The sequence below is a fragment of the Populus alba genome, chromosome 14 (assembly GCF_005239225.2).
Source record: "Populus alba chromosome 14, ASM523922v2, whole genome shotgun sequence".
NCBI classification, from domain to species: Eukaryota; Viridiplantae; Streptophyta; class Magnoliopsida; order Malpighiales; family Salicaceae; genus Populus; species Populus alba.
Window position 1 is genome coordinate 14,529,116 of NC_133297.1, and position 14,491 is coordinate 14,543,606.

The 14,491-nt window shown below is 35.4% G+C and overlaps 2 protein-coding genes across 2 annotated transcripts; one reads left to right on the forward strand and one right to left on the reverse strand.

The window, feature by feature from the left end:
- The first annotated feature begins 210 nt into the window (after nt 1-210).
- Nucleotides 211-3,279, forward strand: LOC118040407 (large ribosomal subunit protein uL6c). The gene is made up of 3 exons (XM_035047338.2): nt 211-371; nt 1,383-1,691; nt 2,820-3,279. The coding sequence occupies exons 1-3, from the start codon at nt 334-336 to the stop codon at nt 3,154-3,156; spliced, it is 684 nt and encodes a 227-aa protein (XP_034903229.1). The 5' UTR covers nt 211-333; the 3' UTR covers nt 3,157-3,279.
- Nucleotides 3,280-3,578: 299 nt separating this feature from the next.
- Nucleotides 3,579-13,876, reverse strand: LOC118040396 (protein DETOXIFICATION 40). Its single transcript, XM_035047329.2, has 7 exons — nt 13,482-13,876; nt 12,660-13,291; nt 7,730-7,786; nt 5,745-5,983; nt 5,516-5,634; nt 4,773-4,859; nt 3,579-4,530 (listed from the first exon to the last, which is right to left on the reverse strand). The coding sequence occupies exons 1-7, from the start codon at nt 13,794-13,796 to the stop codon at nt 4,420-4,422; spliced, it is 1,560 nt and encodes a 519-aa protein (XP_034903220.1). The 5' UTR covers nt 13,797-13,876; the 3' UTR covers nt 3,579-4,419.
- Between the last annotated feature and the right edge of the window lie 615 nt (nt 13,877-14,491).

Consider the following 14,491-nt stretch of genomic DNA (forward strand, 5'->3'; position numbering starts at 1 on the left):
TATAATTATAAATATAATGTAATGCAACAGATAACATTAATTACATTGACAAAAGGAAGCAAAGGGATGAATTTAATTAAATTGATGAAATATAGGATCAATCATGCAAATAAATTATAGTTCCAGCCTAGGCAGCCAGAGCCAAGCACTAGGACAGGGGTATAAATGTCCGGACAAGAAACATAAGGAAAAATAACCACAGATTTCAATCTCTGCAGGCAGGGTAGTTTCGACATTCTACACAATAGCTGGATAAACAGTCGTTTTGGATAGGCCCTCTTCTCCCTCTCTTATCAAAAACAGTTGCCCACTGATGCTGGAGAGCTCTTGACAATGGCTTCTTCTTCAATCACTTCTTCTTTTCAGACCAGGTCAATAACACTAACCCTTTTTTTATCTTGCTCAACTATCTTACGTTATTAAAGGCTTTTCTGCACATTACTTTTCTGTGTCATAGTTAGTTGTTGGTAACAAAAATGGTGGGGATTTTGTTGGAAAATTTAAGATTTTCTTTTTTCTGAACAAATGGTTTGGTTGGGATAAAAAAACTAGAATTTATTACATGGGTTTGCTTGTTTGGAAGCTTTGTTATGTTTGGACTTTGTGTCTTATTGTGTGCTGTCAAGTCCTTGAGTCAATTAGGTTGTTATCTGCAAACCTGTCAATGCTTTGAAGGGGCATGACCAAAGTATGGAAATACTTCTAAGGTTGTAACTGGACATTTTCTTTAATTGGGTTTTGTGCAATACATAAAAAATGGGCAGTAAAAGTAGTGGTTTATAGATTATAAAGAGCAGTGAGCAGTCATTGCATTGTAATCTGCATTGTTGGTAGTTACAAATCCAATGCATTCTCAAAGATAATAACTTCTCGGGTGTTGAAACTTGTGGGATAAAATGGGCTATGTGCTGAAGTATCCAGGTTGGTTTTGTTGATTGGTGGTTTTTCTATGTTATACAAGTGCTTTAGATCGTCTTCAATAAAAATGTAATATGGCTGTTTTAATAAATAATGGAATTGTATAGAACAAATGAACCTTGTTTGAGAAACTTTGCCACTGGTTTCGCTTTCTTATGCTGTTAGGATTATAAATTTGTATTAAAAGAAGTGGCATGAGAATAAGAAAGTGCACTGTAATTGATTTGGATTAATGATGTGGCCACTAGTTGTTTACTTTTTGTATCGTAACTCTGAAATGCCTAAGAGAAGAAGCAAAGTTCACATAGTTATTGGGCAATATTAAGATATGGTCTTGTGTCTCAGAAAAAACTGTTTGTTATGTGCATGAATGAAAGGAACATAAGTCTGATTACGCAAAATGATTAGCTAGGAATGAAAATTGTGAAAGTATTCTGAATTTTTCTCTTCTTTTGGTGTTTCAGCAATTTGAGATCTGTATTCTTGGGTGAAAGAAACAGAATTTGTGTACCTAGTGTTCCTGTAACTCGCATTGGTTTTTTGAGAAAGGCTATTGAATGTAAGGAGTCACGGATAGGGAAGCAACCAATTCAAGTTCCATCCAATGTGACAATCAAATTGGAAGGTCAGGATTTGAAAGTAAAGGGTCCATTGGGGGAACTTTCAAGGACTTACCCACGAGAAGTGAAGCTTGAGAGGGACGAGGATGGAATCATTCGGGTGAAAAAGGCACTAGAAACTAGAAGAGCGAACCAAATGCATGGTCTTTTCAGGTAAGCGTTCCATCATTTGGCTCTATTATTTTGATTGCCCATTACTTCCTTGTTTTAGCATTATTGCACTTGTGATTTCAACTACAGCAACTAGTTATTTCATTTTCAAATGCTTTATTCTTGGACCTTCAGAGGTTGTATAAGGAAGATGTGAACTGCTTCAATCTGGTTTTGAACCAGTCCAAGCATGCGATGTTGACAAAACTAGGGGCTAAAAGAGGGTTTATACTCTGTATCATGTTCCTAAATTGTAGTTTACAAGCCAATTGTGTCTTTTAAATAATGATGAAACCGTTAGAACCTAAACCTCACTTGACACTGTTGACCTGATTCTGATGCTCCTGAAGCACACTGTCTGTGGAAGACTATACTTGCTATATTAGGATTCAACCAAAATCACCCACACTAATGTGACTGTACACAGTTAAAGAATTTCTACAATTTTGGATATGAATTGATGAATTTATAGATATATTATGTGATTGACCAATCATCATACTTCTTCTTTTTAAACGAGGATCTTCATTTTACTTCTAGTTGAGGCTGTTGCTTGGTCTTGCTGGAATAGTTGGCCATGAATTTGCATGTCTCATATTTGCTGTAAGGAAACTGTGATATTTGAAGAAGCCATTTCAGGTGCAACACTGATTATGGACGTGGATTGTGTGTTGACAACCCCTCTTTTCAAGACATGTCAGGCATGTCCAATGAAGTAACACATGATCGAGTATATTCACTTAGATGCTTGAACACATGATTCTAAACACTGGTGTAAAAAGTAACAGTGAACAATAATGTAATAGTTTCAACCTTAGATGTGGAATTAGATGAATTTTGGAAGTGAATTCAAATCAATTTTGTCCATGTCTGACCATTGACACTGCTCTTTGGAGTTTAGAGCTGCATGATTTGTATGAGAAAAAAACAGTGGTGCTTGTTTGATGTACTACCCAAAGTGCCTATCTTCATGGTGGTTCATCTTTCGAATTTTCTCTGCATCTTTTATTCTGATGTGAACGTCAAGGACAGGAAAATCTAAATACAGAAATATCGATACCTGCCTTGGAAAACGTCTGCAAAATTATTCTTTTCTAATCTTTGAGCGCTTCTGCTATTTGATACACACAGAACACTTACGGACAACATGGTGGTGGGAGTATCTAAGGGTTTTGAGAAGAGACTTCAACTAGTTGGTGTTGGTTATCGTGCAAATGTAGAAGGAAAAGACTTGGTATTAAGTCTGGGGTTCTCTCATCCAGTTAGGATGGCAATCCCTGCTACCCTACAAGTGAAGGTGGAAGAGAACACCAGGATCGTTGTCAGTGGATTCGACAAATGCTCCATTGGTGAGTTTGCTGCTTCAATTAGGAGATGGAGACCCCCTGAACCATATAAAGGTAAGGGTGTGAGGTATGCCAATGAAATTATAAGATTAAAGGAGGGGAAAGCAGGGAAGAAGAAGTGATGAATGTATTTCTTTCATTATATTTTGTCTCAGGGTTTTTGCTCATTCGTATGCATCAACAATGTGGGATGTATTATACTGACAGTAACTCATTAAATTGGCAAGCAGTGTAATTCCCCCCCCCCCCCCCCCCCCCCCCTTTCCTTCAACCCTTTTTTTCCCCCTTCGCTCTGTCTATTCGATGGTTGCTTGTTGTAATTCCATATTCCCAATTGAGGCTTCGGCCATGGGACTTCTGAGTCATGACGTGTGAGGGCCTCTACTTCTGAAAGAAATAGGATCCATCCTTAAACCTTGGGCCTAGTTTTATCTCCTTTTATTTCTTGTTGCTCAAGCTATTCAAATGCTATTCTGCATCCAAAGATTGTGATGTGCTGAGGAACAGTTAAATGGTAACATTTATTTTATTTAAAAATAGTTAACTCGTGGAAATTATGTTACGCCACTTTGATATTGTAAGATTTGAGCATGGAAACATATCAACATCTTACAACAACGAGAACAAATAAAATTATGCTGGTAATTACCTAGTAGGTTATCCAGTGGTAAGAGTTTGAGATTAAGGGATTTATTATTTATGTGGTTTCAAGTTCAAACCCTGTAGTTGCTAATATGATAGCCATTGGAGACTTACATGGTCGTTAATTTCAGGGTCCAAGAGATTAATTAAGGTGCGTATAAATTAACCCGGACACCTACGTTAATAAAAAAAATAAAAAATAAAATAATTATACCTGTGAAGAAGTATATGCAGCAGAGTTATCAGGTGCATCTATAGATTCTGATTTTGAATACATTTGATGAGTATAGAAAGTGTGTGTATAAAATATGGTGAGAGATTTTGAAATATTTGGGCATCTTTATATATTAAAGTATTAATTATCTCAAGCAAAAAATATTTTAAAAAACAACTGTTGTTACAATGTAAAAACAAAAATGTGTTAGGGTTTTTATCACCTACTTTTATTTTTATTATGATTACAGAGAATCACTTCCCTGCAAAAACAAAAATCCCTTCAAAACCACCCTAAAATAAAACGTTAATATTCTTCTTGTTCTATATATGTACAGTGCGGATTGTGTGAATGCGAATGAAAAAGCATATTTTATAATCTTCACAAACATGGACCGGTATCTATAAAGAAGATCGGTTTTCAATATATTATTTCAACGCACGCAGGAGGGTTCAAGAGGTGACCTAATTAATAATTATTAATGACATGCCAATAAGAGGTTAGTATTCCTCTCGCACATTTCATGTGCTTAATGAAACGTCTTCTCATCAGCTTTAATTAAACCTTGAATATTTCTCATTCTACAAGCGCTTCTTTTTTCCCCTCCCACCTTTCCAGCCTTTTTCAGAGCCTCTTGAACCTGCATTGCAGCATGGTAATTAATTCAGATAGTGTGTGTGTGTGTGTGTGTGTGTGTGTGTGTGTGTGTGTGTTCCAAGGAAGAAATCAAGAAACAAAATGATAGAATTTTCTTATATATATATATATATATATATATGCATCAAAACTTTCAGCAAGTAGTGATATAATTAATTAATTAATATACGCAAACTTCACTTCAATTAACAAAGAATTTCAAGTACTCGAAGATGCTCAGCTCACCTCTTTATTCCAATCCGTCCGAATCGTAACCCAAAGCAAAATAACTGTTTGCAATACTATGCCACCAATCATTCCTGACCATATTCCCTGTGCCCGCACACACACAGCAATCACATAATTGCTTCCTTGAAACAAGAAGATTCACAAGAGTACTTATTTATTTACATGATATTTTAAAAATATATATATATTTTTATTCAATATTAGTAGAATTTTTCTAGTTTTTATATATAAAGAATTACTGTAACTTAATATTTTTTATTCTTAAAAGTTTTGATTTATAACAAATACTCTTATTTTTCAGACGTCACTATTTATAATTTCCAGATTAATTTATCAATTATATATACATAAAAAAAAAACAGCAACAAAAATTGTTGTCTCTCTAAAAAAATATGATGACTTTTTAAATTATAAAAAATTCCGTCTAGTTTTCTTGGTTACTTAACTTTTTAAAATTTGAAACTTTAAATTCAGTATTCCATGAGTATCGTTTTTCTAAATATATTTAATTAATGTAGAGGGTGTATTTTTAAAATCATCATGTATTATTTCTCTAAATATTTACCATTTATGTATAGGGTGTACTTTCTAAAATGGTCTAAAATTAAATTTCAAAGACTTAGTTTCAATTGATATATAAAAAGCTGATGATACCTCTTATATATTATTGTGGGAAAAGAAGAAGAAGATAATGCATCTTTTATTAATAAAAAGAAAAATAAAATAAAATTGGTAGTTACCTTGGCACCCAAGTTGAAGTAGAAACCGAAGAGTGAACCCAATGGGACCCCGACCACATAGTAGCATCCGACATTAACATAGGCAACAAAAGCTTGCCAACCGCATCCAACAGCCACACCTTAATTAATTTCAATGCTTCCATTGTTCAGTATGTTCGCATTAACCTCAGTAGAAAAAGATTTTTATAAATCAAATGATCGATGTGCTGTAATATATCAATACACGTACCTGATAAAACAGGCTGAACTCCATTTAGTACAAGAGTTAGGGCTAGAAGTGGACAGAGATCAGATACTGCCTTAGCCACAGTTTCGCCGCCGGTGAAAGCATAACTGATGACATCCCGTAATGCCATCACTGCTAATGCTGCCATCACTGAGATAATCAAAGACATTGTTGTCACCACCACCACTGAAAACGCGGCTGACTTTGGATTTCCACCTCCCAGTTCATTGCTGACTCTCACGCTGCATGTTCAACCGCATGCGGGTGGCCATACGATCATATGTGAGATTTTTAATAAATTATTATTATGCATGTATGGTTAATTAATATATCATAATAAAAATGATAATATACACATGCAATGGAGAAAAACAACTACAATGAAGAGCAGAGCAGTGAGGAGCCAAAATATTTTAAATAAGGAGAAAAATTATTAACAAAATATATGATATTATGTATTATGTAGATATATATTATATTAAGAAATCAATTTGAAATATATATTTATTAACTCATATCAAACAAAATTAATTTAAAAATACTTTCAAAATAAAAAAAATTTACGTTATAATTGTTCTTTTTTAGTTTTAATTTTAAAACCGCTTCATAATAATTTTATTATCAATCTCATCAAATATATTTTTCTTAATATATACAATTAAATTATCATTCATCTATTTTTAGTTTAAGATGGGTTCAATGCTTGTGTTTTCTAAATCTTCCAATGACTAGTGAAGTTCTTTCTTAATTTTAAAAACTAGTGAAATTAATTTAAAAATACTTTCAAAATAAAAAAAATTTACGTTATAATTGTTCTTTTTTAGTTTTATATTTTAAAACCGCTTCATAATAATTTATTATCAATCTCATCAAATATATCTTTCTTAATATATACAATTAAATTGTCATTCATCTATTTTTAGTTTAAGATGGGTTCAATGCTTGTGTTTTCTAAATCTTCCAATGACTAGTGAAGTTCTTGACAATAATTTTATGCTGACATATGCTAGAGAGTAATTAAAACCATAACTTAAAAGAATTGTCATGATAAATTGATATTGTTATTGTTGACTTATTGTTTTCTATAGTGGGTTAAATATAAATGTTATTATTTTTTTTATTTTTCTATTGTGTTCTTGATTTTTTGAGTTGTCCTATATTTCATTTTTAATCACTAGTAAGTTCATCGCCATCCATTTTCAATATGAAATTCATAGTAAAATACTCATCAATTCATTAAAACTCATTTCAATTCATATCCATATGCATATAATATTACTCATACACATATTAATTCAACAAACTTTTAAATTATTATAAATCCTAACATTTTCAATAACTAATTGTAAAAGAATAAAACTAAAATTAAACAATAAACAAATAGAAAAGATGAAGAAAGCTTACCTAAAGCATAAAGCATTAAAGGTTATTTACTTAACTAACTAATAGCTTAGGACTTGAAGAGAAATTTTGCAAAAAAAAGAGAGAGGCAAGAATAGTAGCTCAAAAGAAAGAAGAAAGGCTCTCGGTTAATTTAATAAAAGAAAAAGAAAAAAAATTTAGTGAAATGTGCTAAATATATATAATATATATTATATTTATGTTGGAAGTTAACAATAGCTAACTTGGGTTAATTAGTAGCCAACAAAGAAAAATTAAACATGTTAAGATATTATTAATATTCTAATATAAAAAGTATTTTGAAAAACAAAAAAGTTTAAAGGGGTAATTACATATTTTAATATAAAAATATGTTGAAAAAAAAAAAAAATAAGGGGGCATTTGCCCCCTTTTAACACCATGTGGCTCCGCCACTAACGAAGAGATCAATGCTACTTTCTTCTAAGAGATCATTTTCTTACAAATAAATGACATATGTGGCAAGAACATATAAATTATGCACCTTATTGATTTATTTACAAGAGAAGCCATTATAAAAGTTTGTTGTTCTAAAAAAAATTAGCACTGTCCTGTTTAATTTAACTCACCTTGCAGCTGCATTGAATCCAACTGAGATCATAAACACCCATCCAGAGATTGTCATGCTGCAAGAAAAACCCAAATTCTAAGTATCAATTTAAGTACTTAACCAAAACAGTAATTAATATTCAGTAGAGGGTATTTATATATCTTGAAATTAAGAAAAAACCCATTTTCTACTTGGAGGTAACTCCTTATTATAAATCCTTTCTTCTACTCCCCTTTGTTCTTGAATTTAGTCTTGAAATTAAAGGGTAGTACCACCATATTATTGGTTGCATGTAGAAGTGATTCAAATTAAAAGGAGTAATGCCAATCATTAGTCTAAGATTTATCTAGGCTCAAACCACATGTTGAGCTTATGGATTTTGGGTCTAGCAGCCTGCCAGAACCACATGTACTTGGACTCAGTGTGTATCTTAGCCCGGGGATGTTCGGTCTGGGAGACCTACATGTATATGGACTCAATGCGTAGCTGAGCCTAGAAATGTTAGATATGGTAGCCTGTTATACCCACATGTATATGGGCTCAGCACATAGTTGAGCCCAAGAAATTTTGGGTCAGCATGTTTTCAAGTGCATTACCTGGACCCAAACACACTAAGCTCAAGCATGAAAGCCCAAGTCCATGAGAGGTGAAAATGGGTTTAGGCGCGCTACCTAGACTCAAAACACACTAGGCTCGAGCGTGACAGTCTGAGCCCCTGAGAGTCGAAAATGGGTCAGAGTACGCTATATGGACTTAAACACTCAAGGCTCAGGCGTGACAGCCTAAGCCCATAAGAGGTGAAAGTGGGTCCGAGTGTGCTACCTGGACCTAAATACACTATGCTTGGGCATGACATCCCAAGCCTACAAGGGGTGAAAGTGAGTCTAAGTACGCTATCAGGACCTAAACACGTTGGGTTCGAGTGTGACAACCTAAGCCTATATAAGGTGAAAATGGGTTCGGGTGCACTGCCTAGAACTAAACACGTTAGGCTCGAGCATGACAACCTGAGCCCACAAGAAGTGAAAATAGGTCTGAATGCGCTGCCTGGACCCAAACATGATGGGCTTGAGCATGATAGCTCAAGCTCTCACTGGGTGTATGCCCAGTCATTGGGCGTATATGTAATATCAGACACCTAGTGCACTGTATTGTGCCTATGCACTGGGTATCCATATGCCCATGCATGGAGTATGTCTTAGACTACTTGCCGAGCCTATTTTTTAATACGTGGCTTCGAGCTCCTTACCCGAGTCTATGCTTCTTAGGAGCTGGGTTTGGGCTACCATGCCTGAGCCCATGTTCCTTGGATTTTTTGGCTTTTTTTTTTTTAGAAATCTTTTTAACTATAGAAACCTACGTTAGGATGAGCCTATACTTAGAAAAATGTTCTAAAAAAGCTAAGGAAAACCCAAAGAGTATGACCCCTAGTGATACCTATACTTAGAAAGATTTCTAAAAAATGGAGGGGAACCCAAAAAAAGTGACCTCTAGCAATACCAATACTTAAAAAAAATTCTAAAGGATAGAAGGGACAAATCCATAAAAGGTTTTTTTAATGCATTAAGTGTGAGAGGTATATGACCTCTCTAGGATGGAATGAGATATGAAACCCCTTAATTAAAGGAAAGATTCACTAAAAGGTAAGAAGTATGTACTTTGAAGGTCTGTAACCTCCTTTGTGATGGCGTGGGGGCTTAGAAGCCCCTCACTGAATAATGGTCAATGATGTGTGAGAGAGATATGACCTCTTTATGATGGCATGAGAGATGATTGCCCCTCACTAAAGCGTGGTGCAAGTCCGAAACTACATTAAAGAATGGAAATTCAAGATCAACCTTTGGCTAATTAGTGAGAGCCCTTTGGCATCACCTGGAGAATAGGATCTCAGATCTACCCCTAATAATTGGTGAGAGGCCCATAGGCATCACCCGGAGAATGGGGGATCACGAGTCAACCTCTTGCGAATGGGTGTTCTGAATCACCCCCTAATAAATTGGTGAGAATCCCATAGGCATCATCTGAAGAATAGGGATCTCAAATCAACCCCTAGGTGGCATCACCTCAAGAATGAGGGTCCTAAATTAACCCCTAGTGAATTGGTGAGAGACCCATTGGCATCACCTAGAGAATGGGGGATCCCGAATCAACCCTTGATGAATTGGTGAGAGGCTCATAAGCATCATCTAAGGAATAAGGGATCCCAGATTTACCTCTAGCAAATTGGTGTAAGGCCCTCAAGTATCACTTGGAGAATGGGGGATCCTAGATCAACCCTTCACCAATTAGTCAGAGGCCTCTAGACATCATCACATGAAGAATGTGGATCCCACATAAACCCTTTAGTGAATTGGTAGGTGACCCTTTGAAAAGTATCCGAAAACCCCTATTGAAGATCAATAGATAAGAAATGTATGTCAGAAATACATTATTTTTATTTCAAAAATAAATTTATATCCTTATTTAGGATTATACATCCTATGATGATCTGAGTGATAGGTATGAAAAGTTATTAGAAGTAACATGTCTTGAAAGTGGCATCAAAGTGTTTATTTTGACTATCCTGATAACTTTAAAATAGTGATCTTTAGGATACACTAAATAACCATGGGTTAATCCCTCATGGTTCTTCCTCGAGTTTTCATTTCTACTAAAAGAATGATTTCACTTGAAAGGTCCTTGGTTGTCCATGTAATAAGGAGGGGGCCCATGTCATAGCAAATTAGCCTTTTCCACTCATATGTGATTTTTTATGACTTGTTTCATCTTAAGCAAACTTCTGTCTAATAAGGCATAAATTTTTCTTCATATGACATATTCTCTTATCCCTCTTATCAAGGCTTCTAAAACTATTAGCTCAAGCAATTCTTCCACCATGAGCATCTCCTCATTAAACCTCTTTAAATATTTTCGTGTAGACTTACCCTCTTATTGGGTAACACCAAATAGTTTCATAGAGCTTTTCTTGGTGTTAATTCTAGTGCTAAAGAGCATCATTAGCTTTACACATAGGTCACTGAACCTATTAATGGAGCTTAGCTCCAAATTATTATACTATGCGCACACAAACCCCCGAAAAATTATGGGAAAAATTTGCATATTATATCATTGTCCTGAATGACCAACTCTAAGCTACCATATATATTCTGTACATGCTCTTTTAGGTTAGTTAGGTCATTGTAGTTGTTTAGACTCATTTTTATGGAAATGTAGTCTTTAGAAGTTAATTGTTCAATACTTGTTTAGACATGGAAGAACCTTTCCATTGATAAGGGTTGTAGTTATTCTCATAGGTATGCTTATGGATACATCTCTTATTAGTCCTTTATCTATTAGACTCTTGGGAGCTCGGAGAGTTTGACATGGAACGATGGTTATAGTAATTCGTGTCCATCTTACGGTAGCTATGTGGAGCATGTTCAGAGTACCGATTTTGTACATGAGTATTGCAATGGTATGACAAACCCCTTTAAAAGACTTCAAGATTGTCATTATGTTTAGTCTCTTTAATAGTGTAATCATCTACGGGTGCTTGGTACGACTAGTGGCTATGGTGTTAGGACGTTGCATGTTGCCAAGGGTGTCAAGACTTGTAGGTATGACAAAGTCTGATTTTAACCTTAGGTTCCCAACACAATCTGAGTGGGGAATTTCACCTGACTTATGAGTTGTTGAGGTGGGTAGAAGTGTTCGTGGTAACATATAGATTTGTCATATGTCTTGACTAAGGTGTGTCTTGGTTATACGTCATGGAATGGCTTGGAAATGTCAAAAATAAGTTTTAGAAACTGATGGCTTTTTATCAGTTTTTCATAAATGACACTAATTGATGAGTCCTAAAATCCAAAATGCTTAGGAATAAAGCTGATGTGTTTGATAATTGGTTGATCTTTTAGTTCAAGAATTTGATTCATTCTCTATATTCAAGGTATCTAGTAACTTGATATAGAAAGCCTAGAATGGTGAGGTAGCAGGTGATGCTTGGTAAGTAAGTAACCGATAAATGTGTTAGTAATAGATGATGTCTGGTAAGCTAGGTAACTGGTACATGTTAAAAACTTTCTTTGATGGACATGGGGACTCTTTGATGGTAAAGTCAATAATTTTATAGAGAGAGAAAGTGCAATGATATTTTAGAGAGATAAAACTATGAAAAATATATGTGCTAAAATATTAAGAATGAAGAGATTGTGAACTTTGACTTAAAAGATTCATAATGTATTTATAGCTCATGAATCTTATCTTTTTGTGGAGAGGATGGCTTAAAGTATAACTTCACCCTTATGATATTTTGAGATATATTCAGTATGATATAATCAAAAAAAATTCTCTAGAGAGTGTTAGCTTTGGCAAGATGTCCAAACCCATTAGAGGTGAAAGTGAGTTTCGACGCGCCAACCTAAATCCAAACACATTAGGCTCGGGTGAGACAACCCAAGCCTACGAGAAGTGAAAGTGGGCTCGGGCACCCTGCCTGGACCCAAACACACTAGACTCAAATGAGAAAGCCTGAGCTCATGAGAGGTGAAAGTGGGCTCGAGCACCGAGCCCACGAGAGGTGAAAGTGGGTTAGGGTGCCCTACTTAGACCCAAACACTCTGGGCTCAGGTGAGACAACCTGAGCTTATGAGAGGTAAAAGTGGGTGATTGGATCCACATAAGCGCCCATTTACTGGGTGTCCATGTGCCATGTAGGGAGCATTGGCCCGAACTCTTTATTAGAGCTTATTTCTTGAATGTTTTTTTGGGTTTTTTCTTTTTTTAGATTATTTTTTGAAATTCATTTGGAGAATTTTTTAATCTATTTTATTTTTATGCATCACAAATAAAAAAGGGAAGTGCTAATAGTTATCTAACCACGTGTGTGTGTGTGGAATTACGTCCCCGGGATGCCTTGCCACATTACAAATATAGGACACAAAAGAAGAAGAAGAAGGTCTCTTACTTACCAAATGGAGAGCGAATCCAAAGCCAACTCAGGGTTCTCTAGCAACCCAGATATGAGAACAAGAACTTGGAAGTACCATGTCTCCAAGCACAGCATCACAGCAGATGCAGCAGATAACTTAAAAAATCCCCACAGCCCAGAGAATGCTTGCACAGCAAAACCATCCCATGTATGCTTGCACTTCTCACTGTTAATTATATAAACAAATTGTGCCAGCACAATAATCCACCATGACAAACTCAACACTAGAGACGCACCCAACAAGCCTAGCCCAGTTTTGTACACAGCAAGCCAACTTAACAGAACATGTATTACCAAAGTGATTGCTGATATATATGCACTAGGGGCCATTATGCTTTGAGCTTGCAAAAACTTTTGTATTGGAAAGTTTACCGCATATGCAAAAATTTGTGGAATAAGGCCGTACACAAAAACTGCTGCTGCTGATGCGATTTCCTGTGGTTCCCCAAGTAAAACTAAAATGGGTTCGCAAAAGATGTAAATGATTGTGAGTAGGATCCCAGTGAGAGAGAGCAGAATGGTTGATCTTTGTAGATATAACCCTAGCATTCCGTATTTGTGAGCACCAAATGCTTGCCCACATAGTGTCTCCACAGCACTTCCCATTCCTAACTGTTTCATCAATATACAAGCAATATCAAAATGAGATGGATGACAAAATTTTTTTTTTTTGATTATATATATATATATATATATAGGGAGAGAGAGATGAGAGAGAGAGAGAGAGAGAGAGAGAGAGAGAGAGAGGTGAGATCAGATCTAGAGAGGGAGGGAGTTTTATTGTTAATTGGTAGCTATTTACCATAAGGCCATAGGCAAATAATTGGATTCCAGTGTTGCCAAGGGAGGCAGCAGCGAGTTCAAGATTACCAAGTTGGCCAGAGAAGATTTGGGTGGACATGGACATGAGATAGTTGATCATATAAACAGCAACAGCAGGTGCAGCAAGGCGACAGAGCAGCTTCGACTCAATCCATGTGGCCCTTCGAAGACGTTTAAAGTATGGCATCTCGGTGTCAGATAATACACTCTCAAGCTCAATGCTTGAATGATTACTCTTTGTTTTGGGTAATTTCAGTAAGGGTTGAAGGACAATATCTTCGTCTGAAAGGGCCATCTTTGATTGCTGGCTGGACTGAAGGGTTTGGTGCTAGTGCTCCGTGCTTGTTTTGGTTTGATGGTAGAGGAAAATGGAGAAGGAACACGAGGCTTGATATGTATGGGATAATGTTTAGGCTTTTTAAGAAGGATATATGGTGGCTGGCAACATAAATGATAGTCAATGAACTGACATGCGCGCGCGAGAGTGTATTTCCATCTCTGAGATATTATCTATCGCCATCTAACAGACGATATTCTCTTTACAATCCCAAAATATTTTATTTTGTTTTTATTTTAAACCATAGTTTTGATGCAAATTTCTTTAAGAAAATTAAATGTGGTTGTTGTTCCACTATTATGGTTTTATTTTTAAAAAATTCCCAACATTGTAGTTTTTAGTGTTTTCAAGAAGATTATTTACAGAACACCTACTACTTGATAGTTGATATTGCAAATATTGCAAAAATACTCTTAGTTTTTTATGCAAATTAAAATCCTTTCTCCATTTATTACTACCTCAAAAATACATTGTTTTTGACAGTTTATTCCCCCACTAATAGTCTTTGTGTGTGTGTGTGTGTAGAAATCAACTTGATGTTGTCATCGTGATTTGTGTGGGTATTTTTGGTAAGAGAAGTAAATATACTGAAAGGCAAAACCTCTAAATTTATCCTTGCGTTTGGATAAATTATTTGTTTCTCTATATTAGTT